Source organism: Phyllostomus hastatus, unplaced genomic scaffold (assembly GCF_019186645.2).
Source record: "Phyllostomus hastatus isolate PE091 unplaced genomic scaffold, TTU_PhHast_1.1 phas_scaffold_501, whole genome shotgun sequence".
In the NCBI taxonomy this organism is placed as follows: domain Eukaryota; kingdom Metazoa; phylum Chordata; class Mammalia; order Chiroptera; family Phyllostomidae; genus Phyllostomus; species Phyllostomus hastatus.
Genome location: NW_025334033.1, coordinates 45,784,934 through 45,811,588, shown reverse-complemented (window position 1 = coordinate 45,811,588; position 26,655 = coordinate 45,784,934). Strand labels below are relative to the sequence as shown.

The following is a 26,655-nucleotide window of genomic DNA, read 5'->3' as shown; positions in this document are numbered from 1 at the left end:
AGTCCCAAAGAAGCTGGATCCCAGGAGGAACACACCAAGGCACGTCTCAATTACATTACCCAAGATTAAAAATAAGGAGAGAGTCTTAAAAGCAGCAGGAGAAAAGGAGAGAGTTACTTACAAAGGAGTTCCCATAAGACGATCAGCTGATTTCTTAAAAGAAACCTTGCAGCAAGAAGGGTCTGGAAAGAAGTATTCAAAGTCATGAAAAGCAAGGACCTACATCCAAGATTATTCTATCCAGCATAACTATCATTTAGAATGGAAAGGCAGATAAAGTGCTTCCCAGACAAAAAGTGAAAGGAGTTCATCATCACAAAGCCCTTATTATATGAAATGTTAAAGGGACTTATTTATGAAAAAGAAGAACATAAAAACTATGAACAGTAAAAGACAACAAACTCACAACTATCAACAAGTGAACCTAACAAAAACAAAAACAAAACCAAAAGAAACTAAGCAAACAACTAGAACAAGAACAGAACCACAGAAATGGAGATCACATGGAGGGTTATCAGCGGGGAGTGGGCAGGAAGGGAATAGGGGAAAAGGTACAGGGAATAAGCATAATTGGTAGGCACAAGATAGGGGCAAGTTAAGAATAGTATAGGAAATGGAGAAGTCAAAGAACTTATATGTACAACCCATGGACATGAACTAAGGGGCTAGGGAATGCTGGAGGGAATGGGTGTATGGGCAGAGAGGGTTAGAGGGGAGAAAAAAAATGAGTCAACTGTAATAGCATAATCAATAAAATATACTTTAAAAAATTATATTTTAAAAAAACTCTATGCTTTACCATTCAGCTTTTTATAAAATTAACAACATTGATATCATTTTTGAGCACTCACCATACATATGACATCTAGATAAAAGTTAAATTGTAATATTTTTTCAGGTTTACATAGTAGGTTAAAACATTTCAACATTAATAATTTTTAGCTTCAGATAGTTTAGCTCTGAATTCTAGCAGCCAAACCACAAAATTTCAAGTTGTGTTCAGTTCCCGGGTTCAGCTCCAACGTGGTTAGAAAGAGAGAACACGCCAAACCAGAACAGTCTGAGTTATTTGCTTCTTGGAAACTCAGAATGAACACAACGTTTACACACAGGAGACACCAGTAGAATACGATCGGCCTCAGACAGTTAGAACCCGAGTGTCAGCCCTGCCTGAGAAACGTGAGAGAAAATAACGAGCAGCGCAGATCACTCGAGTGTCGACAAGGAAGCAAATACAGGGTGTTAATAATTGGTTTAATAACTGGTTTAAAGAGGAAAGAGAATTGCTCCCAAGAAAAGAAAGTCTGCTTGTGCTAAAGTAAAAACGAAGCCCAGTCGTTTTAACCTCAAATGAGACTAAATGGTTGTGATGAATGGGAAACCCTGACCGGTGAGGACCTAAGATCTACCGAGTTCACTCTCCCCGCACTCCAGGTGTGGACAGCAGGATGGGGCCAACTTCCCACCCAACACTTTGCAGAAGATGACTTACGTACTGCCTGGTTCTCGTCTGAGGAAAAAAAGCATGTGGGAACTTCATGGGTTTTTTTTTTAATGACCACCCCCAAACCTCCAGCCTCTACCCAGCCTCGATTTGTCTCCATTTGCTCTACAATTGTGTAGAACGATGATTAGGTCTTCGGACCTACAGAATTCATTTTAAAAATAACTAACTCTCTAAATCCTAAAATAAATAAATGAGCCTAAACAAAGCCAACAATCTCAGAAAAGCCAGAAAGCACTTTGCCTTGATCTTAAATTACTTTACATCAACATGTGGAAGATTTTATATCTTGGACTCACTGCACCAGTTCAGTCCCTCTCCTATTGACCACTGCTGTTTTTGAAGTAAATGGGAAGGGAGGGAAAAAGAAAAAGAAGGGGAACAAGTGAAAAAAAAAAGCAGGAAAATGACATGGAAATGACAAGTGTCCCAAGTTTCATAGTTAAAATAAAAAATTTAAACAGTTATCAAGGGATATACTCGTTCATTTAACAATCAAGCAACATGTAACATATGAAAGACTCTACAAAACCTTTATGGAGAGAGATGTTAAATCAGTTGGTGAATAAAAAAATAGGAACTATAATCCAGTCAACCACACATGCTAAGCCCGTACATTAGGACATGATTACCCTGCCTTTCAGAACACTGGGGAGCAGACTACAGTCAAGGAGCACCAGTGAGAAGCTTCCCTGGTTTCCCTGCTGCTGCCCTTGCACGTGGAGTTCACCTGAACCCGGCTGCAGCTGGAAGGAGACAACACCCCCCTTGACTGACCTGCAGACCTACGAGCAAGAAAAAGAAAATTTGCTGTTGTTGTAAGCAGAGTAAGCAACCAAAATTAACTAATGAAACAGTATGTCTTACACCTCACTCTTTATTCATTTCTATTACATGCCCGGCCTGTGCAAGAACTTGAGTTTACAACCCTTGTGATCCCGTGGGCCACGGCAAACTCTGTCCATGGAAAGAAACAGAACTGTAACATTCAGCTGTTCTGAGGAAAGGTTAGGATGCCAAGATAGGACTCTGTCATCTTGCCTCTACCTGTCTGGGACAGGATAGTCACTTCCAAAGCAGAACTGCCTCACTCAAGGAGGACCGCCGGCCTCCTGCAATCATGAGCAAAGCACAGAAATACAATGTAGAATGTGCTATATTGTTTCTTATTGGGTCGGCCAAAATGTCCGTTTAGTTTTTTCCATAAAATAAAAGCCACCTTTTTCATTTTCACCAATAACTTCATACATTTGGATAGTTTGAGCATGTCGGCTGTCTCGTGTGTGGTGTAACGATTGTTCTCAATGTCTCAGTTTGATCGCTGTCAACTTCAACTGGTCCACCTGACCACAGAGCATCGTCCAGCAAGAAGAACGTTCGCAAACCCCTTTCGACACATTCAGTCAGTCACAGCACCTTCTCTATACACTGCACACATCTTTTTTAACTTTTTGCATTTCAATTGCGTCTTTACCATTCTTGAAATAATAGTGTAATATGCCAGAAATGTTGCTTATTTTCTTCCACCCTCAATATTAAAATGGCGACACAAAAATTCACCAATTTTGATGTTTTTTTTAAATGCACGTTCATGTGACAGCTGTCACAATACAACCTAACAAAATTGTTTCAAATAAAAGTTAAAGACAACTAAGCCCTACTAGAGCCATCTTACGGGGAAAAAAAACTGTTTGGCCAACTCAACAATATTTAGAGCAAAGACATGGGAATAACCAGCACTCTTAAATGTTACAAAGGTTTGACCGTGCTTCCTGGGTTTTCTCTTCGAGGGATGCTCTGGAACTAAGACATGCCAATGTTAAACCTCTTTTTGTTAACTTGAATGTGGGCCAGTTCTCTAGTCCTATAATCTCTAGATTACAATATGAAAATACCTTTTCTGATGATCCCTTCCAATATAATCTTAATTTTACCTAATCACATTAGCATCTTTGTCGTGCATTCCCAGCAGAAGTGATACTAACCACAAGAATAAAACTTGGTTGATTGGGGAGCGAGATAATTTTACTGTTTTTATGTAGAAAGCACAGATATACATACTGTACATAAACTTACATATAGTCCCTGTGTGGTATTCAAATCTCATGGTGGGGTGATCAAGGAAAAAAGGCCTGTGAAGCCCTTTAGGAGGCGATAATGAAAAAAGGGCTGAGAAACACTGATCTGATCTACATTATTCTCATATGGCAAGGCTACCAGCATGTGGTGAGATCTCCACATAATGCAAACTTTTAAAGTTTAAGCTTCAAACATATCTTTGCTACCAATGTTCAGTTAGAACAGATGCCGAGTCATCTGCTCATACACCCCGCAAATGAGGAATGTGATGTTCTCTCGGAGGGGACAGCGCCCTGCTGTTCGCGTCCATCAGAGACTCGGCAGAACTGGGCTCTCTTTGATTTCTCCTCTGCCGCTTGGGCTTTGGGCACAAGCAGCGCTTCCCCAGCTCCACTTTTAATCTTGGTGCTGGAACTGAATAGACACAGATTCAGTGAAGTTCACATAAATCAAAACTGATGATAAATAAATTAGGGAGCTTTGAAGTGGAGTCAGGAAAGAGCAGCTATACAAATGACAGCAGAGTGTTTCCAGATTTATCCTTACTCCCTCAGTCATCTCCTAGTCCGAGTTTACTCAGCTGGTTGCCTTACCCCTCACCTCCACCAGAGCTAAATCCTACCTGATGTCTGGGCTCTAGGTGTGACCTCTTAACCAGAAACAAAGATGGTGCCATGCAATTAATTAGCCAGCTCCAGTGATATCTGTTATTAGTTCTCTATTGCTAGGTAACAAGTTAGCACAATCTGAACAACTTACAACAGCACCCATTTTTATCTCACAATTCTGCCGGTTAGCAGTCCTGCTGGACTCAGGGTGTCCGCTGAGCTACTTCCTATGTGGAGGCTGAGGGTGGGGGAGTATCAACGTCCAGCCTCACCCAGGCTGCTGGGAAGATCCACTTCTCCGAAGCTGTGGGGCTGAGCTCCCTGTCTCCTTTCGGCTGTCATCTGAAGGCTGCTCGCTGCCCCTAGAGGCCCCTACATTCCTTCTCACGTGGCCCCTTCCATGCTCCGAGTCCTCCTGTTTTGAATCTTTCTGGCTTTCTCTTCGTCTTTAGCCAGAGAAAGCTCACTGCTTTTAAGGGCTCATGAGCTTAGACTGGGATAATCTCCCTATCTTAAAGTCAATTGTGCCATGGAACATACCATAATCGTGGGAACGATAGCTAATCATATTCACAGGTTCCAGGGATTACAGCAGAACATCTTTGGAAGGACATTTTAAAAATTCTACCTACCAAAAAGTCTCAAGCAATAGAGAGGCAATAAATTAAAGTTTGTAAAAAGCTATATACACACATGCACATACACATACGTGTATGCTTACATACATGTATAACACACCCACACACATTTACAGTGATAGCTGGCCTCTAAGCAGGACCCCGAGATCCTCACTGTGGTATTCGTGCCCCCACCTGCATTGGGTATGTTTGTGTAATAGAACACAGAAGTGATGGCATATAACTTCAAGGCTAAGCCACAAAAGACGTGCCATTTCTTCTTTGTTCTCTTACATCACTTACTCTAGGGAACGTCAGCTGCCGTGTCAGGAAGACACTCAAGCAGACGTGTGACAAGGTCCCTGTGGCCAGTAACTGCTGGCAGTCAGGACCAGCCGTGTCAGTCGGCCACCTCGACAGCACCTGCCCCGGCTCCAGTCAAGTCGTCAGGTGACTGCGCCTCAGCCGGCATCTTGACAGAAATTTCCTGAGAAGTCATGACCAGAAACACCTAGCTAAGCCACTCCTGAATTCCTGACTCACAGAACTGTGAGATAAATATTCACTGCTGTTTTTACGCACTAAGCTTTGAAATGATTTGTTAAACAGCAGCATATAAAAAAAAACATATAAATATGTAGATATATAGACATCAGAGATATACAACTTTAAAAACATATAAGAAAAAACCTCTAAAGTAAAAGAATCACTGATGTTCATTAATTAAAATATCAATTAAGTAGAAAAATCATATTACTTAAATGTACTATGGAATAGTTTGATAATTTGAAGAAACAAATGGCATACAAATGAAAATAACACTGTAAGTAAATACTCTGGAATAGCAATAATAGTGAAAGTTCGTGAAGTTTAGGTTATTCCAAGATAAAAAGATAAAGTGTAAGAGAGGCAGCAGGAACAGAAGCATTAATAGTGAAAAAACACTATAGAAGTGCTAAAAAAGAGCCCTGGCTGGTGTGGCTCTGTGGATTGAGTGCCGGCCAGTGAACCAAATGGTTGCTGGTTCAATTCCCAGTCAGGGCACATGCCTGGGTTGCAGGCCAGGTCCCCAATTCGGGGCATGTGAGAGGCAACCAGATGTCTCTCACACATCAATGTTTCTCTCCTTCTTTTTCTCCCTCCCTTCCCCTCTCTCTAAAAAATAAATAAATAATTTAAAAAAAATAATAGAACTATAAGTAAACTTATCTTGACAATTTAATGGACTATTTTAACCGCCTGACCTGATAGATTGAGTAACACCAAAATTTTAAAGGTCAAAAGCTACCATTAAGAAAATGAAGAGACAAGCCCAAGATTGAAAGAAAATAATTATAAATCATATAGCTGAGAAAGAATTTTGTATATCCAGAATATATAAAAAACTTTTATAACTCAAAAACAACAAAACAAACAACCAATTAAAACACAGGCAAAAGATTTGAATAGATATTTCACTAAACAAAATATGCAAACGGCCAATAAGTACATGAACAGATGTTCAATACCATTAGTCATCAGGAAAATGCAAATTAAAACCTCAATGAAATACAACTATGCAGCCCCTAGAATAGCTGAAATCAAAAAGGTTACACTGAAACCCTGGCTGGGCGGCCCAGCTGGTTGAAGCACAGTCCAGCACACCAAAAGGTTGTGGGTTTGATTCTCAGTCAGGGCACACACCTAGGTTGTGGGTTCAATCCCCAGTTGGGGAGTGCCCTAGAGGCAACCCATCAATATGTTTCTCTCTCTCATCAATGTTTCTCTCCCTCTTTCTTTCTTAAAAAAAAAGAAAAGAAAATCAATAAATACATCCTCGGGTGAGAATTAAAAAAGAAAGATTACACTAAATCTTGGTGAAGATGTGTAGAAACAAACCATGGTGCATTGCTGGTGAGAATGTAAAATGTTACAGCCAGTTTAGAAAGCAGTCTGGCACTTTCTTAAATATTAAACACACACCTATCATATGATCTAGCCATTGTATTCCTAGGAATCTACGCAAGAGAAACAAAAGCCTATCTTCGCACAGATATGTCTGTGAATGTTCACAGCAGCAGCATCCCCGACAGACAAAAATGAGAACAGCCCAGGTGTCGGCCGACTGCTGAGTGGGCGCACAAAATGTGCCAGAGCCGCACAGCAGAACACTGCTCAGCACTTAAAAGGAGAAAACTTCCTGCGCATGCAGTGGCAGTGATGAACCTCAAACACATCATGCTATGTGAAAGAAACCAAACACAAAAGGCTACATATTACATGAATCAATTGATATGAGATGTTTAGAAAAGGGAAATTTGTTAAGACAGAAAGCTGATCAGTGTGGGTGCCTGGGGATAAGGATGGAAGCAGAGATTAACCACAAAAGGGCATAAGCGAACATTTTAGGATGATTGAAATGTTCTAAAACTGGGTTATGGTGATGATTTAATATAAATCTAACTGATTTATATAGTTAACAATGGCTGAATTTTATAGTGTTAAATTGAACCTTAATAAAATTATTTTTAAATAGCCAAATGATTTATGAAAAGATATTTAGGCTCATTAGTAGTCAGGAAAATGAAAACTAAGATCCCAAAGATGGGCAGAAATTAAGAAGTCTGATAATACCAAGGCAAGAAAATACGGAGCAAGAGGAATCCGCACATATCACTTATAGGACTGTACACAGGAATAACCACTCTGGAAAACAATTCACCCTGGATCTGTGAAGTTCCACATGCACACAACCTATACCCAGCAAATCACTCCAAAGTGGGTGCCCTAGATGGGGGCCAGAGAGTAGTATTTTAGGCTTTGTAGACCGTGAGGTCCGTGTCACAGCTGACTGGACTCTGCCTTGTATCCACAGACAAAATGTAAACAAATGAGCATAGCTGTGTTTCAGTAAAACTTTATTTGTAAAAACAGGCAGTGAGCCAAATTTGACCACTGGGCAGTAAGTATGTTGCCAATCCTGGCCTTAAAGAAATACCTGTAGGTATGACCCAGGAGACATGTGCAGCAGTTTCACAAAAATGGTTTACACTAGTAGCAAACCAGAAGCAACCCACATATTCATTCATAAGAGAAAGGATAAATGAATTGTAGCCTATTTTCAAAATAGAATATGATACAGCAATGAATTATACTCTTGTTAACTGCAACAACATGGATAAATCTTAGAAAACAATACTGAGTGAAAGAAGCAGATAGAAGAACTATGATATGATTTAACCACAGATACATGATTTAACAGAACTAAAAATAAGCAAAACTAAATAAAATACCTCTTATGTATATAGGTGGAAAAGGAAAACTACAGGCATAAGAAACTACAAGGGAAAAAGTAGAGAAATGGTAGAAATTCAGGGTGGATATTACCTCCCAACAGAAAGCCAAAGATAGGGTCAATGGGTCAATGGGGAGTCCACAGCTAGTTTCAATGATTTTGGTCCTGTTCTGGTCCTTACACTGGGTCCTGGACTCATAGGAGTCCACGACTTACAAACACAGGATATACTTAATTCTGTAACCATAAAATAAATACTAAAATTTTGTTTTTTAATAAAAAGTAAATAGAATACTCCCTGTAATCAGCTGAAAAAATCTTAAGAAGACTGAAGAGGCTACCTGTAGCTGAAACAGAAAGCAAGGAATTTTCCCCTTAATAAACATATTTACATTCCAATTTGGCCAAGTAGATCATGACAAAACACTTAAATGGCTTGTAACTACTGCTTGGATTCAGAAAAAATTGCTAAAAACTAAGTGAAAAGGTATTGAAAATGACTCTAAAACTTAAAAAATAAGAAGTAGTTGTTGACTAATCTGCCTTACATTCCATTGGGGTTTTTTTGTTTTGTTTTTTAAATAAGTTTATAACTGTGGGTCACTATTAAGAACTTAATTGAGCAAAGGTCCAACTAAATGACAAAAAGATTATATGAACCAGCATTCTGGCACCATCTGGTGGCAGTACTCTGCAGTAGCAGGTTTTTCATTTGTTTTTTTTAGATTCCTTTATTCATTTGTTTACCATCCAACAGGCAAATACTGGGCATAGTACACACACATTTTTAAACCTTTCTTGGAAGAAAGGAAATAAGATAAGGTTTAGTATCTAAAACAGGGCTTTGGATCTTCAAGGAAGAATTTACAGTTAAATTTTTGACTATCAATGCAAGAGTCTGCTGTTGTTTGGAGGTTTGCTTCAAGTATCTACACCCCTGGCACTCTCAGGCGAGAAGTCCCTCAGGACTGTGTTGGTAAAGACAGTCTATCAGTTCACCACATCAAGACCAGTAAGCCCACCAATGCCATTTTCAAGGAAAAAAAACTGGTGGTTTTTCAATGTCCTCGAATTTTTTCTTGATACTTCTTCCCAAGGGTAGAGTCTAATTGCTCTCTCCTTGAACATGGGCTGGACTTAATAACTCACTTCTGGCGACGACAATTTGGCAAAAGTAGTGATGTGTAACTTCCACAGTTAAGTCATCTAAGGTATCGCCACTTCCATCTTCCCCTCTTTCGGATCACTCATCCTATTGCAAGTCAGCCATCAGGACAGGAGATAACTCCAGCAGCCTGTGGAGAGCCCACTGGGGAAGGCCCTGCGACCTCCCACCCACGGTCAGCACAACTTGCCCGTCATACGAGTGACCCCCTTGGAAATAACTCCAGCCCCACCAAGCCTTCAGATACCACCGCATTCCTTGCCAGTATCACCAAGCTAAGCCACTCTTAAAGAAATAAAACCAGTGTGGGTTTTTTTTAAGCCACTTAGTTTTGAGGTAATTTGTTATGCAAAAATATATAACAAATACCTATCACTTCCTGGAACTAAATTCTATCCATAACAGGAAGTAAAAATAGCTAATTTCAGTTTAATACTGTAATTTTCTCAAATATTAATAAAATTTCAAATTTTCTTCCCTAATACACTAAGTAATGATCCTTTTTTAATTCTCCCAAATTGTTTAATATTGTTCCATAAGATTCATCATTTTCTACAATAATTCAAACAGCAACCAAAGCAGTCAGTCAACAAGGATTTTTTTAACATCTTTTTGCAGAGCAGCTATATTAGACACAGAGTAGAGAAGCATGCCCTGAGGTGCTTGTAAATTAATTCAGATTAACATCCATGAGATAATTTTTTTTTTTTTTAACTAATCGTCTCCCCCTCGCTCTGAAAGTAAGGTAATGGAAGAGAGGTTTGGGAAGCGTCTCCATTACCTCTGTGAGGGACCCGCAAGCCACGCCGCCGTGCAGGGCTTCGTCCAGCGCAGGCAGGGTCGTAGGCAGGAACGCAGGCGAGGCGGCAGCAGCCCTGCGGGCCTTTATCTCATAGGCCTGAGCAAGAAAAAGACTTAGTTCTTTCTAACATCAAATCTATTCAAAAACATAAACCAAGTCTAAACCTCAAATTTTAGCAGCCAGAACACCAATTCCAACTTTTTATTCTCTATCATTTACTCATTCAACAAATATTTACTCTTTGCCAGGGACTGAGCTGGATTACGGGCATGTGATTCAGCAGATAGAGCCCCTGCCCTCACAGCACTTACAATCAACCATTAGGACTAGAAACTGGGCAATTACTAGGCAAGGAATAAGAGATACTGCGACAGGGAAAGTGGAAACATAAAGATAGTATATCTGACCTCGATTTTGTGATCCAGGAAGACTCCAAGGAGGAGCTAACTAAGCTAAAATCTGAAATAGCTGTTAGACAAGCAAAGGAAATGTGTGTGTTCCTGCCAGAGAGAATGTACAGAGGAAGGTCAAGAAGCAATAAAGGGAGGAAATGGAAACTAACCAAAACTACAAAAAAACAAAGAGTTCATTTAGAGCTGTTCAAAGACGGAGGGTGGCCGTGGTGTGGCAAGCGATGAAGCTAGAGAGGAAAGCAGGGGCCAAACCATCAAGAGCCTTGTTCGAGTTTGGAGTTTATGCCAAGAGCAACGAAGAGTGACATGATCGGGTTATCACTTCACACTGAGGTTGGTTGGTGAAGAATAGCTCAAAGGTGGGTGTGACAGGCTGAGAAATACCCATATCAAACCCTTGCAACCTGGGAAAGCTCTCATTTGAAAAAAGATCTCTGCAGGTGTGATTAATGGGATTATATGCTCACTGGTAATATATAAGAACACTTGTCTCTTGTAATCTCTCCCATTAAAAATTTCATTTTTATAAATGAAATTTTATGAATGAAATGAAACCACAAAAACTCATTCATTCAATAAATTAAGAGTGCCTATTGCCTGCCATATACTATGATTGGCTCTGGAAATAAAATGGTAAACTGAACAGACTTAGTTTCCTCCCACTTAAAGTTTACAATTTAATAAATCTATGTCTCAAACACAAGGCTCTTTTGCCTCTGGGAGGATGTAGGAAGACCAGCATATTAATATTTATGAGCCATAAATGTACCTAGTCTTCTCTAACCTCACCTATTGAATTCTTATTTTAGTTAAACCATGGACTACCCCAGATTTTTTTAAGGCTATATTCAGTATATTCACATAAACTAATTTTAAAAGCTACTGTCAAAGAAGTGTGGTTTGCATCTGATTTAGAAATACGTGAATACTGTCCACAACCCATCATCAGGCAGCACAGGTGGACATGGGGACACTTTATCAAGCCTGTAAAGGCCACCCAATCTGTCAGCATTGAAGTGCTTCATTGGCACTATGGTAACTATAAATGTAATTACTAGAATAATCGATTTGGTGACTCTCAAAAACAGAATAGAATGAACTAAAAAAGCAAGATTCCAGAAGTAATAGTGTGAGGGGGGACCCCCCAAAACAAGATGAATTTATAAAAGATTATATATTTATTCTTACATGTTTAAACTTCAGTCACCTTCAAAGTTCTCTCCATTTGGTGCAATATACTATTGAGACATTTTTTCCACTGCCCAGGACAGTTTTTGAACTCATCGATTTTTGATGCCTTTCGTTCAGGGTGAGATCAGGGGAACAGGGAGGGTGGGGCACAGGAGTCATGCCATATTTTTGGTCAAAAACTGCTGAACACTCAGCACAGTGTGGGCAGGTGCACCCGTAAATCACCCATCATGAAATGAGCAAAGGGGTTGAAAAAGTCTTAAAAAAAAATCCACTGAAGCCAAACACAGCCTCTCATAACAACACCAGCTGGTACACTGATACAGGTGGGTTCCTAGAACACTCACCTATCAGGAGAAGCCTGTACTACAAGGAGCCCATGCTCCAGAAGATAATTCTGGGGTTTTTTGGGTCCCCCCACCCCATATGTGCATAAATGAGACAAAGAGTAATATCGTGATATGACATCCCACCAGTTTTTCTTCTACTTTGGTGGTTGCTTCCTCTCATATTCATCATTGTCTAGGCTCATCTTTAAATGTTGGCTTCACTCAGAACTTGGTCTTGGGTATACCTATCTTCTCATTTTCTAAGCAATTGCTCGTCCATTCCCATGGCTTTGACTATCACTTACACTGATGACTCCCAACTGCATACTTCTAGTGCAGACCTATCCTCCAAGCTCCATGTCCATACAGACTCACTAGGCTGGGGCAGAGACAGGTTTACAGTTGCGGGTACATAAAACACAGTTTGTTCGTGTGTTATTTATTAATTATTGCAATACTTTACAAACAACTGTAAATGCACTTTTGTCCTACCCTGTATTCAACTGCCTACATCACATTCCCACTCAATGTTTCACAAGCACTTTAACTTCAACAAGTCCTGACTTGAAACCATGATCTGCCTTCCTTGAACCTGATCCTCTTCCAGTAACCCTTATCTCGGGAAATGGCACCACCCAATTTCTCAGAGCAAAAATCAAGGACTCATCTCTGACACCCTCCTGTATTCGCCACCACCCACAATCAGCAAATCTTATTCATTCTACCACCTAAATGTCTCTCATATTAATTGACATTATACCTTCTGCATTAATACCACACTAATAATCCATGTCACAATCACTTTCTGTCTGGAACATATTAATAGATATCTAACTATTCTTCACAAATATTTCCTTGTTCCTTTTCAACTACATGTTGAAAAGACTACTACATGTTCAAGACTAAAATCACATGTTTGATTTTTCTAAAATCACATGTTTGATTACAGCCTTTTATGGCTTCTCGTTACCCCAAGAATAAAGTCCAAAATCTTTAACATTGTCTGCAGGCCCTAAGTATCTGACTCCTGCTTACTTTTCTGACTTCATCCCCTGACACTCTCTTCCTCACTGCAATGTTCCACTCACACCGGCCTGACTTTCTGGCCATGCAAGCACAATTCTGCTTCTCTTCACAGAGCCTTCGAATTTGCTAGTCCCCCTGCCTGTGAGCCCTCCTCCACGCTCACCTCCCTCCGCAACTCCTTTGCTTATCTCTCCCTATTCATCCTTCAGGTTTTAGCCTAAGAGTCACTTCCTTAGGGGAGCCCTTCCCAAAATTAAGTTTCAAAACTCCTTGAAATTTTCCCTAAGAGGACTTACCACTACTGCAATTAACTAAATATTTACATAAATATTTGCTTAATGCCTCACTTCTCCCATTAGTATAAGTTACAGGAGGGCAGGAATGTTACCAATCTTGTTCACTACAGTATCCCCAGTACCTGCCAAAGTACCTGGCTCACGGCTGGCACTCAATAAATATTGGTTGCAAGAATAAATGACTGAATAAATAAACAGACAAAAAAGTCTTTCTTGAAAGAATGAACTAAGGCTAAGCCAATTTAAGGCAGGACTCAAATCTAAAGAATGCTACAAGAGTGAATATAAAACAAAAAAGAAAGATGAATTATTGGATTGCAGCTCAAGTGGCAACGTAAGTGGAGACTAAAGTGAATTCCTGCCCATGTTCTCTTATTACCTAACTTGAAATACGCCATACATATTGATTGTAAAGAATGGCAGGTGTCAATTATACACATACCGTTTGCATCTGTGGGGCACAGGCCCTGCTGACCACACGCAGAAGTTCATGGACGCCTCGATAACTGAGGCCAGTGATCTTCATAAGCTCCAGTGGGGAAAGACATAAAAAGTCCTAAAGAGTCATAAGGAGAATATTTTAAATACATGTGTAACAAAGACATTGAAATTAAAAGGAAAATTTCAACTGTTATTGTCCATGTATAGACAAAAGTGAAATTTCTCGCAGATCAAAGAGTTATGTGCTTCTTATAGTACTTTCCCCTCAAAGTATGCCTTAACTACAAGATGATGATAGCTTTATCTTGTAATTATCCAACTGAGCTGGCATGTACCAGAGGGCACACAAGCAACACCACAGAACAGCAGCATCCAGCCCATGTGTCTCGGAGCACTGCACTTGGCCCTGACACAGTCTGCACACAAATGAGGCCCAGAGAGTGTCAGGCGGAAATGCGCTGCTTCCTTAACTACATGATACTCAGGGGCAGTATTGGATAATTGACAGAGAATAAAACTGACTATGGAATGAAATGTTAAATTTCATACTTTTCAGAATGTTTCAAAATATGCACATGAGATTACTAAATATATTAACCAAGGAACCAAAGATACCTTTAACACACAAGGCAGTTTTTTAAAAATTGCAGCATGTTCTGAAAGTCTGTCTAAGGATTAAATCCTAATCTAAAACCTTAAGTCTCATTTAATCTGAGAGCTTTTCTTCACTATTGTGCTTAAAAATGCAACACCTCTCTAAACATTTCTCACTCCATCAATAGGAAAATAATCCTATTAATTTCTCTTGCTTTTGAGAGGAATTATGCATTGAACACCATCCCCTCACTCGAGTCATAGTTCTCATACAACTACAAAATTTCTCTTAAGTAGGTACAACTTCTTGAGAATCCCAAAGATGTCACAGGTGTACTTCACCTTACGCCATGAGCATCCATCCCCACAAAATGCAAAAATACTGAACTTGGACAAATGAAATCATATTTGGAAGTTTAACCCAAGTGGCTTATCATTTAAAATTTATCTATGGAGTCCTGGCTGGTGTGGCTCAATGGACTGAACACCGGCCTATGGACCAAAAGGTCACTGGTTCGATTCCCAGTCAGAGCACATGCCTGGGTGGTGGGCCGGGTCCCCAGTTGAGGGCGTGCAAAAGGCAACCAATCGATGTTTCTCTCGTACACAGACATTTCTCTCCCTTTCCTTCTCTGTCCTTTCCCCTCTTGCTAAAAATAAATAAATAAAATATTTTTAAATTTAGTCTATGGAGAAGCACTATCATTTATCCTTTTTTTTTCTATGAACCTAAGTTTTCATATTTCAGGTTTATTTAAGAGTTATTAAGTTATACGTGTACTTAAAATTAATTTGTACTTAAAGTTTCTCATTAAAAAAAAATTAAATAAAATTTACCTGACAGGTAACAATCTGATGTCTGTTCAGACGGTCACATAGCTCTTGTGATAAACCCACTCGTCTTAGTTTCCTGCTGCTCATGACTCCAGACTGGAAAAAAAGAAGCACCTTGAAAAAACATTGAAAACAGCATAAGCAATAATAGATGGCTACTATCCAAAATACTCTCAAAAATAAAGAAATCTTCAAATTTTTCACATGCTTAATGAAATGTATAGTATTTAAATACTACTGACAAAATAAAGGAAGGCTATAGAATTTTTCTAAATATTTTAAACAGGGGAGACAACTGTTGATCAAACACACACAAAGAAACAAGGTATGAGAATATCCACTTCACACCATCCTTTGATACTTATTTCATGAATATAGTAATACCACTTGACATTTGTAAAGCATCTTGAGCTCTTCAATCCATTTATAAATTTGGATTATAAATAACCTTCAAGACACATTCTGAAACAGAATTCCTAGCAAGTCTTTACTTTCATTGCACTGAAACAACAAATTAATTGAGCATCTACTGTACCAGGCGCTGTTGCTACACATAAATTATCACAATTAATCTTCTCAACAGCCCTATAAGGAACGGTATTGACCCAATTTTTGCATAGGAGAAAACAAAAGCTTGAAAAGCTTAGCTATTCTATTATCACCAGAAATAGCAGATGGTGGTTCCAGATTTCAAACCCAGGAGTTCTGACTCTTGAGGCCCATCCTCCTAACCATCACACTCCACTACCAGTCCATAATCATATTTAACTCCTTTTTCTGAGTCACAGAAAATCTTCTAATCAAATGCTATTTTATTACTCCAGGTATTATTTATAAGCTGAATTCTGTTTATTATACTAGCTGCCCACATTCCTACATACTATACTAGCTGATCATATTCCCAAATACTATTAAATTTCACTCCTGTTGAACCTCACTAGGGCTAAATAAGGTTTCTGAAATAATTGCCTTCAGGGAGCTAGAATAGAATCGCTGTCATTCCCTTGTTAACGTACGCAAAGGATAGGCTTTGTATCTCATTGAGATGGCAAAATATCCTCTGCATAGAGTAGAAACAGGAACTCTTCCTTGTTCCAGGGGATAAAGCAATATAATCATCAGAAAAGTATAATTTTAAAAATGTATATACTGAGAATGTAGATACTTATTTCTAATACCATGATCCAAATTTCTATTTAACATCTAAAATCTCTGAATCAGACTGAGTATCTCTGTGTATCAGATCAAACCTCTGTCTCTTACACACACACACACACACACACACACACACACACACCTCCCACAAACACAGAATACATCCCTCTCATTTCTCTTAATGGGAATTAGTCAGTATTGATTTGTTTCCCCAGTGGAAAGTTTACTGAGTGGCATGTCCTATGCCATTGCCTAGTGTCTTTACAGATCAGGTAGTTCCAGGGAATGACACCATTTAGACTGGTAAATTCAATGAAAAAGGAGACCTATCAACCCCAAACTGCCTGGACTTTAACAAAGACCAACTCTGCTATCTCTGCCTTTATTAGGGCCACTCCCATCACTTGCCTGGACTTTTGCATACATGTGGTCACTCCCTGCCTCAAGAAAAAAAATCCATTCATTTACTCCTTCTGCAGGGGCTCCTTAAGCACACACTCTGCTAAGATCTGGAGTACAAGTGCTAAGTTCTGGGGTACAAGAATCATTTAAAAACCTTGCCAGGTAGGTCTGTTGGTTAAGGTATGGTCCTGATAAGCCACAGTTGCAGGTTCAACCCCTGATCAGGGCACATACAAGAATCAACTAATGAATACATAAATACACAGAACAATAAATCGATGTTTCTCTCTTTCTCTCAATAAATTAAAAAACATTTTTTTGAAGAATCATTTAAGTACATTCCCTCCCCTTTGGCAACTCACAGTAAAAGATAAAAAGTGATGTATAAAGCCCTGGCCAGTGGCTCAGATGGTTGGAGCACTGTCCTGTACACCAAAAAGGTGGCAGGTTCAATTCCTGGTCAGGGCACATACGTAGAATACAAGTTCAGTCCCTGGTCAGAGAGCGTACTGGGAGAAACTCATCAACGTTTCTCTCTCATTGATGTTTCTGTCTCTTCCCTCTTCCTTTCTCTAAAAAAATCAATAAACATATCCTCAAAAGAAGAAGAGTGATATATACAAAAATAACTCATCATGCAGTAAGTACTGTCAGTACTTGGCCATGGACAGGAAGAAGCACAACACTGGCCTGCAAACACTAGGCCAGTGCCTGCCAGAGAGAGCTTCTTAAAAAGTTGCCCCTACCTTGTCACCTTCATCCTTTAAAACTGCCCATGGAACCATCAGGCTACAGGATATAGGATATATTCCACACTTCCTAGGATTAAGACCCTTCATAAACTGGTTCCTCATTTCCCACTCATTCCTACATCAGACTGCAAGGCCCAGATCCTGACCTTTCTAGCAAAGTTACTGTACCTCCCACTGTCCTATAGTTTCATCTGTAAAACAACAGTAATTCAAATACCTACTCCATAGGACTGTAATGAAGGTTAAAGGATTTCACGTAATGCTCAAGGTTAACAATCATTATCATTATCAATTCACTGAGCAAAACTTCATTAGCTGCCTCATGCGACTGCTCTCCAGCCTCAAAGTATATTGGTAAGTCAGGCAAGCGCCAACCTGCCTCCCTGACTTTCCTTCACAAAGCTTTCTCCAAACTCAGTCTCTTCTTCTCCAATGTTCTCATCACTTTGTACATATTTGCCAGATGATTAACTATTATTATGGCTTGAATGTTTGATTCTTCCACTAGAGACTGTAAGTTCCTGTTCTGTATGTGTGTGCAAATGCTCATGTCAATGGAGGATGAGGGAAGATACTCAAACCTAGAGACTGAATCCTCTACGCCTCATCATGAAAAGAAAGAAAAACCCTCCTTTAGTTGTTCAATGAAAATTGTGAAGTAACAATAATAGCTAATATTTATGGATGCCCTTATTAGGTCTCATACACTGTTTCAAGCCCTTGGGATGTTTTACTCCTTTTGCAGATTAAAGATACGAGGCACTGAGCTGAAAACTTTCGCAGTCTAACAGCTAGCATATGATGGAGTCCGCATTCGAATCCAGAGATCTGACTCCAGATTCCACGCTATTATCCACCTCTCCTGCAACAAAACCTGAAAGCGGGCACCCTAAATTTCCCCCAATCATGGGCTTCCCTGCCTAGACACCAAACTGCCTGGAAGTGAAAGAGGGGGAGGGGAGTATCAAGAGACGAAACGCTACCCCAAACCCCCTAAAAAAGAGCTTTTTCAACAAGGAGCAGCTTCCTTGCAACCCCACAAAGACAGAAAGCCCACAGATCCGCGGCAGAGCTCGTATTAAGATCCCAAACCTACTTAAGGGGGCGTGCCTGCACGCGAGAGACTCTCCGCTGCCCCAATATCAATACCACGCGCCCCGAGAGGGGACAGAAAATAATGCGCGCACCCCGCTTCCCCACATCTACCACCAGGATGAAACTTTCCAGTACCGGGTCTGCAGCATCCAATTTTCAAAGTTTCCCCCACCCATCACACAGTTCCCCGCGGAAAGTGCCGCAAAGCTACAATCAAAGCGCTGGTTGGGTCGTCTTCAGGCGAAATATCCAATCAGAAGCCATCAGAGTCAGGTCGGCTCCGCAGCTTGCTGGGATTTGTAGTTCGCCCTTTATAATACAGCTGTAAATCCCAGTTTCTCAATCTAGTGATTATCAAAATGGGTTAGAGGAATGTCAGTAAGGAGTCTATGAAGCCGGAAGAAACCTTGCTTAAAGTTTTCTCTTTTCTTTATTTTGTCACTACATTTAAAAATTGTTTAACGGATCAGAGAGACCATTTTAGTTTTCTGGAAATAGATGAGAATCCACCTATCATAGGAGCGGTTTCGGAAGAAGCTTTTGGTTTGTTTTGGCTTGTTTTCTTCATCACCCTTTGGTGGTGAAATAGTTTGGGAAATGCTGAATAGAATTGCTCAAACGGTTACTTTCTCAGTTTCAGACTATTATATACGCAAACAATGTTGCTCATTCTTTGCTCTTATCTCTCTTGTGCATACCTGTATTTTATAATTTAGCGCATTTTATTCTAAGTATTGATTGGCACCCCTCACTAGAATCTGAGATCCTTGAGGACAGGGACCACAACTTATTCAGGTTCTAAAGGCTAGCACACCACTCAACTAACAGTTGTCGGATAAATGAGTAAATGAATAAATCGAGTTAAATAGAAGAAAATGCGAATTCAGAACGCAGGGTTCTGAGATTAAAAAAGAGCCCAAGTATATTGAATAACTACGGAAGTGGATTCAGATCTCGCTCTGAGTATCCTACCCAAGGCCTGGCAAAGCACTAACACTGGCTGGAACTCAGTAAACGCTGACTTCAAACTCTAGAGAGAAAAGAGAGCGGAAAAACAAAATCAAGGAACATGGTTATTACTGCCACCTGCTCCGCGGAACGCAGAACGGAAAGTGTCAAGAAGAGGAGCTGTCAAAACTGAGAAGGATGTTTCTTAGAAGGTAGCTGATTTACTCTCTTGGAGCGAACAAGCTCTCCCTAGTCCCTTGAGGTGGCCTCACGTGACCCAAACAAATATGGCACCTTATTTGCATCTTTGCTCCATCGACCAATAGGAATGACCGTTGTCACCGTCAACTCCTCCCGCCCGCCCCCCCGCCCCGCTACCTCCAGAAGGGCATCTGTCACCTGACTTGACTCAAACATGGCTGCGCTCGAAGCATTATTTCTCTGGGCACCGGGAGCAGGTGAGTGTAAGACACCCCAGAGAAGGCTCTTCAAGACCCCTCTAGGGAGCGCCCCTGTGCCCCAACTCCCACTGACCTCCAGTTCTGAGACAGATTCCTCTACGGATCCTCAACCCTCTGCCTTAAGGGAGAGCTCAAACTAGGGTGGTTCCTGCTGAATTTCTCGTCCGTAAGGAGGCGACTACCTGGGGATTTGGAGCGGGACTGCGTTTAAAGTTTAGGAGGGAATACGAAAGTGGAATTATGGATCTGTGTTCCGGGCTAATATGACCGTTAATATTAAATGAATATTGGATGCTTGTAGAAAGATGAGATCCGCCCCTTGGGCAAAGGTGGAACTTCTCCAAAAAAGACATTAGCATGTCAAATCAGTCTTACTGATGATAACTAATAATAACTAGGAAAGTAAGTTCCCCCTTTCCCAGTCGGGCTAGTAATTACTATTTACCTAAACACAGCTCCTTTTATTTCTTCTTACTCTGGTGTGTATTGTTTATAGGAGATGCTCCAGGAATGAGAAAATTGACAATGTGTTTTGCGTAATTCATCTCTTTCTATCTCCCTGCACTCTGTGCTGGGAAAATGCATCATCCATTTGGAAAAGAGGAAACTGCTTCCCAGAAGGAGCTTTTTGGATTTTTCCGTGAGTGCCTTCGAAGAGGAGAGTGGGAGCTGGCACAGGCATGTGTTCCCCAGCTACACGAGGCACAAGGGGATATCCCAAAGAAGGTGGAGGATATACTCCAGGCGCTGGTAGTGTGTCCAAATCAGCTGAGGTAAGAGATCTCTCTTACTGCCAGGCAGTCACAGTGGGGGAGACACAAGGTTCAGTATTTGGGCTCTGGTCACTGTGCCTCACTCAACTACCCTCTGAAGAATTAGCAGAGGAAGAGCATATTTTACATGCTCAAAATTTACCTCTATAATACATGCCTACTATTTAATCAGTATTGGCTTTAAATTATCATTGGGAACTGTGTTTAAGCCTGGCCAGCAAATTGTGCCTGAAACCACCATTTCTTGTTTATCGTCATTAAAGTAGGTGGGGCTACATTGAAAAGCATTTTCTTTGCCTCCAAAAAAGCAAACCCTGCTCTGTTCTTGCTTATGAAATTGAAGTGAGTTCACTTCAAAGAAATGGAAGTAAATTCACTTAGAGCTTTTTATTTTGAAATAATTATAAGACTCACAAGACATACAACAGTAATACAAAAAGTACCTTCTCGACAGCTTCCCCCAGTTGTGACATCTCATAATAGCTATAGTACAATAGCAAAACCAAGAAATTAACATTGGTAATTATTGTTAACTAGAATGCATTTTTTAATCTGCATTCGTTTTTATGCATAGTTCTGTGCAATTTTATTCCTGCATAGATTCATGTAACTACCACTGTAATCAAGGTACACACTGTTTCATCACCACAAAAGAATTTCCTCACTCTTTGTATTTTGACCCCACCTTGTCCCTTGACAACCACTGTTCTCTACCTAAATTTTTAATGAAATTCTTCCAGCCATGCTAATAACTGGTGGAATAGGAATTAAATGTATTGTTCAGCCTATCCCTCACTGTTCCTTACTTTATGTTATATTGTTTAAGCACTGTATTAGCATATGCAGGGTGGGGCAAAAGTAGGTTTACAGTTTTTCATGTGGAAAGTAATAAAATAATTAATTAATAATACAAGAATAAGCTCTTTTGTGTCCTCGCAACTGTAAACCTACTTTTGCCCCCTTAATAGAGTGCAAGCTTAGGTGACTCTTTTCTTCCTTTATTTTTTCCCCTTAACTTTGGATTCTAGCCTGTTACTATCTAATCTAAATTACTAACTTCAAAGAAAGACTTATGAATTCCTATAACCCTTTTCTTCATATAGAGTTAAAATAAATTTTTATCAAGTTCCTTTTTTTCTTTAAGACTATTTGATTCAGTTTCTGTTTTCAAGAATCCACTTTAGATAGCTTTGCTTTTATGGTTTTCTATGTAACAGAATTTTGTTTAGAAATAATAAAAAGTAGATAGGGAAGTAGAGGTAGGACTACTATCTTTTTCTTTACTTTTTTTATGAAAGCTGCTAGCTGTATTCTGGTTCTAGTTTTATTGATTGTCTTGCCTGTTGGGGTTTAAAATAAACTAAGCAGTGAAATCAAAATCTTGGACGACAAAAGAGAAAAAGTCAGTGGAACTTCTTTGTCTAGAAATTCTTTTCTTTTTACATTTTGCAGATGTGGACAGGACATCAACCCTCAAAGATTAGCCTGGGTCTGGCTTCTTGTACTGGAAAAATGGTTTGCCCAGGAAAAGGTAAGGAGGTTTCTGTTTCACATTTTCTCCTGAGGCCGAGACTGAGAACAACTTGAAAGTAGTTATGAGATTTCCCTTCTGTTACTTCATTTATTATGAGGTTTTCATATCCTCTCTCCATGTTGACAGTGAGAATGGCACAAATTGTTATTGCTGTCTTCTTACCTAAATTCATTCATTAATTTCGCTATCATTCGTTAGCATGTAATACCATGTGAAGTGATACCGTTTTGTTAAGTGCCGTTATGAGAGTTGTGCCTGAGCAGAACGCTGCGGGACTCCACGAAAGTGACACGTCGGGGAATGAAGTGTGGCCCTTCAGTATTATGATACTGAAGTGATGGAGAGTGGGCTGAGCTGAAACTTGGTTGTTCTTCCAAAAATCATATTTTAACTTGTCCAGTACAATGAAATCTTACAGATTTCAACCTCTAATAATTTAGTAGCTCACATGAATTGAATGATATTGTACCAAATATAAAAACAAGGTAAGCAAATTAATACTGGAAGCAAACTTGTAAGGAAGTGCTTTTTCTCAAAAGAAAAATGGCCATGAAAAGCCTTGTTTGGAAGTATATGATAGTTATCAGAAATTGATATCCTTAAAGTCATTTCTCTGAGGCAGTTTTGTGTTAAATCTCAGACTTTAAAATTTAAGTGAGGAGCCTCTGACTCAAGGGAGACGACAGGCCTGAGATCACACCATAAAGCTAACGAAACTAGAGCTAGAACCAAGATCTGACTTTGAGTTCCCGTTCCTCTGCCTTTCCACCTCAATATCAGTTTCTTTTACGTCTTCATGGGCTTAAAAGAAAGAAACTGTAAATTCTATTGTGTAAATTTCTATTTTTGAGCCTGATTTTCTTCTTTACTTCCCTCAGGCATCAGAATTCATTTTGTCTTTAGTTCCAATTGTGCTTAACACCTGCCCTTCTCCACAGAGCTGTCAACAAGTAACAGATACTACTAATCTAAATGTATTTCTCATCCGAGCTTTAAAGACTAGGAGGAAAGAAAGAGAAGCAAAATTGAAAAAATCCCAGGATGATCAAGAATTAGCTATAATTTCAGATTTAAAAGAGAAAAACTTGAGCTAAAATATTTAATAGTATCTTCAAAGAGAAAAAGCATAAATGTTTTATTGCTAGTGACTCAGGATATTTCCAGGACAAACATGGAATTTATCAAACCAGATGAATGTTCCCCTCACTAAAGGGTATCTGATTACTTAATGGCTGACTGGTTGCTTATTTTGTGGACAGTTGCTCAACCCCATCAGGAGGTGGATTTTACTTCCCTGATTCCTTAGCACAGACTAAGTTCTTGTTTTTGCTGGCACTGAAGATCATTTGGCCCAATGCCTCAGTTATTTAAACAGTTGTGGGACTGTTTTAAACTTTAAACAAGGACCTCAGAGAATTTAAAAACTTTATACAAGGACTAAGAGTTCAAGTGAATTCTTGGAGTAGTTCTACGAGGCCAGTCCTTGTCCTGGAGTGGCTTTCATCTTCTTGAGACTTGCTGGCTTCCTGTCCTTTTCCCACCTTGTCTCCTACCTTGTGCCAGAAGCTTCCCTTTTAATTATTAGTTGAAACAGTGATTCCATTTTCCCTTTCCTTCATCCACTTTTGCCTTCTGCCTTTTTATCTTGTAGCGACTATCTCTACATGTGTAAGTATGTGTGCCAAGATTAAATTGCAGAAACGTTCACTGCCCTGCTGCTTCCAACAGAGGAACATTGGGTCTTGTGTTGTAAACTCCCCCTCACACACACACACACAATTCTGTAGGTATTTCTTGCCTTGAGCTAAGGGACCTTTCAATAAAACCCAGCTTCTAGAGGCTTTAACCAGCTGCATGATTTACAGGTGTCTTCAATTTAAAGCTGTGTTTGTCAAGATTATCTCTTTGTGTCTGGAGAAAGGCAGATTGTAACTTTACTTTAAGGACCAGGTAATGGGAAGTAGTTGTGAAACAAGAGGTACCAAAAGAAAGGCTCTCTCCTCCTTTATACCTTAATCTTCTCTCAAGGTGTGTCTTATTAGCAAACATTGGGATCACCTTTTCCTTTTCATGATTGAAATAATTGGAAAGTACTTTCTAACTATTTCATTTCTAGTAAAGATTATTTTTTTAAAGAAAATCTTTTTTTAAGATTTTACTTACTTATTTTTAGAGAGGGAAGGGAGAGAGAGAGAGAGAGAGAGAAACATCAATGTGTGGTTGCTGGGGGTCATGGCCTGCAACCCAGGCATTCCCCTGACTGGGAATCAATCCACTGAGCTATGCTAGCCAGGGAGATTATTTTAAAAAATAATCTACTTAAACCACAGGTTTCTGTGATTTAGAGATTAAATGATATTTTTAAAAATATGCAAAAATATACACATAGCACCTGGCACATAGTAAGTGTTCGATAAACATTAGCTCTTTCCTGTTTACTTTTGTTTTCCAACTTATAATAAATACCAAAATCCAGGATTTGGACCAAAAGAGGATGATGTGGTCCACACCCTCCCAGGCTTACTCATAACTGGATATTTTGATCACTGTGGGGGAGATTTTTGGAAAAAGATTTCAAGTGACAGAAAAAGTGACATGAAATTAGCAAAACTTGAAGTCTGAGGCTGATCAGTGTGGAATTTGTTAGCATTTAAGAAAGGTATTGCATCCAAGCGTAACTATTTTTGTTTTTAAAGGAAAGTATCTCAAAACTTTCCTAGGAATTTAATGGTTATCTTAGAGAAACAGCAGAAATAAGAGTAGCTGGAGACGTGGAGAAGTGTTATTTCTGTTTCGGGCCCATGTACCTCGGCCATGGCATCTGTTCTCCATCCCCAACGATTGCAAGGTGTTCAGGTTCTATAGATCCAAGGGTCATAAAAATTTTAAAGAGAATCACAATCCTTGCAAGGTCAGGTAGACTAAAGAAATCTTTAAAGTAGCTGATAAAGAGTTTACAGCAGATAATTCATTTGAATTTGAAAAACATAGAAATGAACCTATGAAATACTAGCAAGAGCTGTGAAATAAAACAATTGAGGCAGTGAAGAGAGTTGAAGAGATCAAACTGAAATGTCAAGCTAAATTTATAATGAACAGGTTGAAGAAAAACAAATACAGAAAGTTCAAGACATCAAAGAAGTCAATCAAAACATTTATCTCATCTGGGCCCTTTTCCGTGCAAAGAAAGCAGCAAGAAGACAAACAGCACAGAAACTCCAGGAGGATGTGGACATGGAAGTGTTTCTGACAACCTTACTGGTTAACCATTTCTGTGAGCACATTGGAAAATCTCCTCTAGAGACTTAGAACCTTGAAGTTATCCATTTATTTCTTTATGTAAGGTGACTCAAATGAAAAGGTGATTAAAAATACATCTCTCAGCCCTGGGTGGCGTAGCTCAGTGGATTGAGCACGGGCTGGGAACCAAAGTGTCCCAGGTTCGATTCCCAGCCAGGGTACAATCCTGGGTTGCAGGCCATAACCCCCAGCAACCGCACATTGATGTTTCTCTCTCTCTCTCTCTCTCTCTCTCTCTCTCTCTTTCTCTTTCTCTCTCTCCCCCCCATCCCTTCCCTCCCTAAAAAAAATAAATAAATAAAATCTTAAAAAAAAATACATCTCTCCTACATTGCTATGTGCAAAACCTCAGACAATATGGTGGGTAGAGTGCATCTCAGAGTTAAACCTTCACTGGTAGATGTGCTTATGTAAATCATAAAAATTCTGTAAATACAAAGTGAGTTGTGGACATAAAATGACCATACCACTTGGATAATACCACTTGGATAATGGCACGTGGCAGCATTTATATAATAACTAATAACAAAAATTTACGGCTGATGCTATATAAAATAAAATTTTTTGCAGCAAAATAAAGTAACTGGAGAGAATATTTACTTACAATTTGTTAACTAAAGCATGCTAATCACTGTATTTCCTTCTTACGATTTTTCTAGAAGTTACTCCCAACTGTTTTCCGGAGAAAGCTGGAGTTTCTTTTATTGTCAGAAGACCTCCAAGGTAACATTCCAGAGGATATCCTCAAGGTGAGAGAAGGCTCTGGAGCCGTCTGGCCCAGGTCGCAGTTCCTCTGCCACTTCAGTTGCCAGAGGTCCCGCAGAGATGGGTCCGCATGGGGTTGGCAAGACCAGGCTAGATAGAGGTCCCGCAAGGGGACGTTAGAATTAGGATAAACTTACCTGATTTTAGAATTCTTAGAGGTGAATTGTCCAGAACTACTAAGTATAGCTGTGGATTAAATTTTTTTCATTTCATGTAAAAGGAGTACATAACTTGGGCTTAAACTAGGTGTTTGAATTTCTCACCAGTGTATGTTAGGGAATGTAAAGGGAGAAAGGA

The 26,655-nt window shown here is 39.6% G+C and overlaps 2 protein-coding genes across 7 annotated transcripts in view; one reads left to right on the top strand and one right to left on the bottom strand.

Annotated features, from left to right (window-relative positions):
• RAD51B (RAD51 paralog B) overlaps positions 1-19,798 on the bottom strand; it is a 506,432-nt gene extending 486,634 nt beyond the window's left edge. Inside the window, exons 1-4 of one of the 6 annotated variants that reach the window (XM_045822805.1) lie at positions 19,664-19,798; positions 15,177-15,269; positions 13,747-13,860; positions 10,029-10,145 (exon numbers count right to left, since the gene is read on the bottom strand). In XM_045822805.1, the coding sequence (XP_045678761.1) occupies positions 10,029-10,145; positions 13,747-13,860; positions 15,177-15,260 (315 nt within the window). In that variant the 5' untranslated portion in view covers positions 15,261-15,269; positions 19,664-19,798. Of the gene's footprint in view, positions 1-10,028; positions 10,146-13,746; positions 13,861-15,176; positions 15,288-18,578; positions 18,775-19,663 lie in introns of those variants that run through there. The other 5 variants (XM_045822803.1, XM_045822801.1, XM_045822802.1 and 2 more) reach the window with 5 other exon arrangements.
• Positions 19,799-19,917: 119 nt separating this feature from the next.
• The window catches only part of ZFYVE26 (zinc finger FYVE-type containing 26), a 61,610-nt gene continuing 54,872 nt past the window's right edge, over positions 19,918-26,655 (top strand). Inside the window, exons 1-4 of the mRNA XM_045822396.1 lie at positions 19,918-19,983; positions 20,483-20,759; positions 22,212-22,290; positions 26,253-26,342. Of these exons, the coding sequence (XP_045678352.1) occupies positions 20,566-20,759; positions 22,212-22,290; positions 26,253-26,342 (363 nt within the window). The 5' untranslated portion in view covers positions 19,918-19,983; positions 20,483-20,565. The remainder of the gene's footprint in view (positions 19,984-20,482; positions 20,760-22,211; positions 22,291-26,252; positions 26,343-26,655) is intronic.